At 18.6% G+C, this 4,414-nt stretch overlaps 1 protein-coding gene across 1 annotated transcript in view; it reads left to right on the forward strand.

Annotated features, from left to right (window-relative positions):
- The first annotated feature begins 3,062 nt into the window (after window positions 1-3,062).
- Window positions 3,063-4,414, forward strand: part of LOC102681912 (gamma-aminobutyric acid receptor alpha-like) — a 22,259-nt gene continuing 20,907 nt past the window's right edge. Inside the window, 1 exon segment of the mRNA XM_031513075.1 lies at window positions 3,063-3,325. Coding sequence (XP_031368935.1) covers window positions 3,102-3,325 — 224 coding nt within the window. The 5' untranslated portion in view covers window positions 3,063-3,101.

The following is a 4,414-nucleotide window of genomic DNA, read 5'->3' on the forward strand; positions in this document are numbered from 1 at the left end:
TTTTTAAATTTAAACAATTCGTAAAAATTAATAAAATAAGTTTTTTTTTATTTTTTATTAAATATTATATTTAATTTATGTTTAATTTTTTTTAATATGATTTTTTTAATTAATTTTTTTTCAATATAATTTTTTAACATAAATTTTACATTTTATATAAATAATGCATAAATAATAGACTGACAGTAATTGAGTACGTGCCCATAATTGAGAATTTTATTTTTTATTCACAAAACATACATCATTGAGAGTTGTTTATTGGATTTTTATCTTTTTTTATATACTTTCATTTTTAAGAAATTTATGAATGTTCTTATTTCCATTCCTTTGATTTATTTATTATTTTTATAAATCAACAGGGATTCATTAATTTCGAACATATTCATATTATAATGTAATTTATAATGTACAACTAAACAATTATAATTAATAATAAAAATGAAGATGAAAAAATAAAAAATTATGTTTAAAAATATATGCTTAAAAATTATGCTTAAAAGATAGAAAATTAAAATTTCATATTGTGATAAATTATGTCAAATTGTGTCAAAATAATTGTGTCAAAAATTAATTTTAAAAAAAATATTGTTTGCAAAATTTTAAAATTTTATTCTAAAAAATAAATTTTTTTCATTATTAGAAAATAATCGTAATTTTAACATTTTTCATTTTTCATATTTTAACAAATAGCCTATGTTTCAAATTTTTGAATTTTTTTCATAAATTTAATGATTTAAAATTAATAATAATTCAAATTTATAAAGAATAATTGATTTTATTGGTTAATTTGTGATATGTTTAAAAAAGATTCTACCAAAAACTAAATATTTCATGCGATTTTTAATAAAAATGTTAAGGTGTTGGAAATGTTTATTTTCATGATTTTGATATTCGATGGTTTTTAATCAATAACCAGAGAAAAGCAAATATAAATATGAAAAAATTTAATCCAATAAAATAAATGATTCATAAGTTTCGATGAAATCAACATTCAATTTTTTTAATTTTAATAATCTTTCAATTATCTCTTAAGAGACAAAGAAAACACAAATTTATTAAATCTAATTATTCTTATAAGAAAGAATTTTTATTTATGGAATATGAATGTGTACATGTAATAATGACCTGTGAATTGTGATCATTCAAAGTTTAAGATTAAAATTATTAAATATGTCCTTTTCTTTTTTCAAAATTACAATAATAATATACATGTTCTATTTTCTCATTTATTTCAGCTTTGTAAAAGCGTATATAATATGTGAATGTATAGAAAAAAAGAAAATAAAGCCATAATGCAGATTTATCGCGTTTTATTTTAATTTTAATCAAACTAGTTTCGAATAATTTTTATTTTTAAAAAAAATTTTTTTTTAATTTTTAATTTTTAGTAGAGAATATAAAAAAATGAAATTTTTATAGTATATATATAGTATATAATTTTTATAGTATATATATATATATACATATATATATGTATGTATATATGTCAAAATAATAAAATAAATAAAGATGAAAAGTTAATATAACAATATAACAATTTGAGCCATTATGGAATATATTTTCAATAATGAATAAGACTTGAATGGTTAAAATTTTATCAATTTCATTGTATTATTTTAAAACATATTAAAAATTATAAATTTATAAATTATTGAATATAAGAATTTAATAATAATAATAATAATGTAATAATAAGAATGAAAAATTGTTATGAATCGTAAATCTCAAGGAATTAACAAGAAATTATTTCTTTTGAAGTTTTAAAATATATTAAAAAAAATTATGTTAAAAGTTTAATTTTTATGTAAAATATAAAAAAATATTTGTAGAGAATATAAAATTGAGAATATAAAAAGATGAAATTTATGATCTTTCATTGTGAAATATATTATTCGATTTAAGAAAATCAAAAATCTTCTCTTTATATATAATATTTTTAAAATATATAGTTCTAAATTTTTAAAAAAAATTAATATTTCAAAAATTTCAAATAATTGTAAATCATTTTATAATTATTATTAATCAATAATAACAAAAAAGAAACGATCTAATATATAATTTTCAATTTTATAATTTAGTGCTCTAAAAAATTGATTGTGAGATATAATGATAATTTGATATAGTTTTTTGAAATATTTTGAATATAATAATAAGGATACTGGCAAAGTTTAGATCTGAAATTTAGATTCATCTGTTAAACATATATTATTATTATTCATATATATTTATAATTATTAAATAGATTTTTTATACAAAACAAAATTTAATTATCTAAATTAAGTATAAAAATAAAATAAGTAATGAAACACATATGTATTATTAATATTTATTAAATATTTTATTAATGTATACTAATATACAAGTATATGCTAATATTCACATAAATATAAAACATTTAATATATAATATTCACATAAATATGAACATTTAATATGTAATATAATAATATAACATTTTCTTATTATTTTTACATTAGCGAAAAAAAATATTTTTCATATTTCTGTTTAATTTGTTAGAAAATTTCTTTGTATTCTCGGAACACGAAGAGAAATATTAAATTAGTCAATAGCTTGTAAATATGAAAACAACAATAACAAGAATCAATGATATATAATTCATAATTTTAAAATAATTCAATATAATTCATAATTTTATTATTATATATTATATGCAATATAAAGAAAAATATTTTTCATACGTGTACTTATAATCCATTTCCCTCATTCTTTGCGTCGAATAACAGAGACCAATAATTTTGTTACTCGAACAAAGATGACAATGCCGAATGATTCGTCACGTATTCCATAAAATTAATTAATTATTTTATCATAAATTGTACCCGTTAATTCCTTTTGATCGAGGGGACCATTTTTTGTTTAAGTTTTTTTTTCATGTTTCATTTAATTTCTTTATGCTATACTCATATAAAGCTTCGTAAAATATAGTATTTGGCCAAACATAACTGAAGGTCAAAATGGGAAAAAATTGTAACGAAAAAAAAGAAAGAAACAAAGGAACTGATGATTGTGAGTATTGTGAATGCTTTGAACATGGAGCTACAAAAAACAAAAGAATAAAGAAAGCAACGAATAAACGATAACATGCAAAGTTCGTTGAACGTTGTTGAAGGCAGGATTGTTGGAGTTTGCGCGTCAGAAAGTTTCATCTCTTCCAGGTGGGAGATCCACGAGGATCTGTCACAAGAATCGCATGTAGATCTTCCCCGCGAGTGCCGGTATTCGGTTCGAGCTTATTTTATTTTTTTTTTTTTCGATCAAAATTCTTTTTCGTGCGAAAAAGAAAAAAGGTGCAGCGAAATGTTAGGGTAAGTAAATATTTTTCATTTTCTTTTAATCAAAGAATGCGTAGTTTTAACAATAGATAATCGTTTAAATTTAAATCCTTTTATATCATTAAAATTTTTTTTTATCATATATTATGTTAGATAAGAATTAAAAAATTTGTATTGAAACAAGTAGAACATATTTTAATTTATGTCGTGTACAAAGTAAGTTTAATTGATAATGCCAAAATTATTTTTAGTACAAAAAAATCTGATTAATCTGATTTTTATTGATACTAATGAATAATGTACGACATATGTATATAAGTATATACGTATATGTGATAATGTTATGATTAAGATTAGTAGAAAAAAAATGATTGAAAAATTAAGATATATTGAATAATTAATAATATAATTAATAAATATGATTAATCAAATATTTATCCATTAAATAAAAAATTAAAAATATAAAGATCTTATCTCTCTGTATTATATTTTTGTTTTATTTTATTTTATTTTTTTTTTTTACTTAATCATATAAATATTAATGTGATTATAATATGATATTAATACAATTATGTAAAAAATTGAATATTTTTTTCAGAATGGCATGTAGCATATAAAGTTATATATTATAATGAAAAATTATAGAGAGAAGTAAATTATAATGATGAAAATAGTATCAAAAATTGGCATTCTATCGATTAGCTCAAATATGGTAATATTGATAGACCGTTAATGAAAAAGCTAAAATTAAAATGATATGTTCCCAGTAAATATATATCTGCAATAGCCGAAAAAAGAAAAAAATAATTATCGTTTTTTGTCGGCTTATGCCTTTTCGTTATTATCGTCTTTTTCAAGCCAAGAATTATCACAATTTCTATTCAGTAACTTTGAAATATACGTACATATATATATACATATATATGATTTTGATGTTTTTGCAATATAATAATCTATATAAGTATATACATAGCATATGTTATTATATATTTTTATTTTATAAATATGTATCTAATAAAAATGTTTAATTAATTATTTTATTGATAATAAAATAAAATCTTTGCACGATGGAATGATTGTGGTATCGTAAACAATTAAAAATATTTAATTTTATCAATTTCA

The sequence above is a fragment of the Apis dorsata genome, unplaced genomic scaffold, assembly GCF_000469605.1.
Source record: "Apis dorsata unplaced genomic scaffold, Apis dorsata 1.3 scaffold_575, whole genome shotgun sequence".
NCBI classification, from domain to species: Eukaryota; Metazoa; Arthropoda; class Insecta; order Hymenoptera; family Apidae; genus Apis; species Apis dorsata.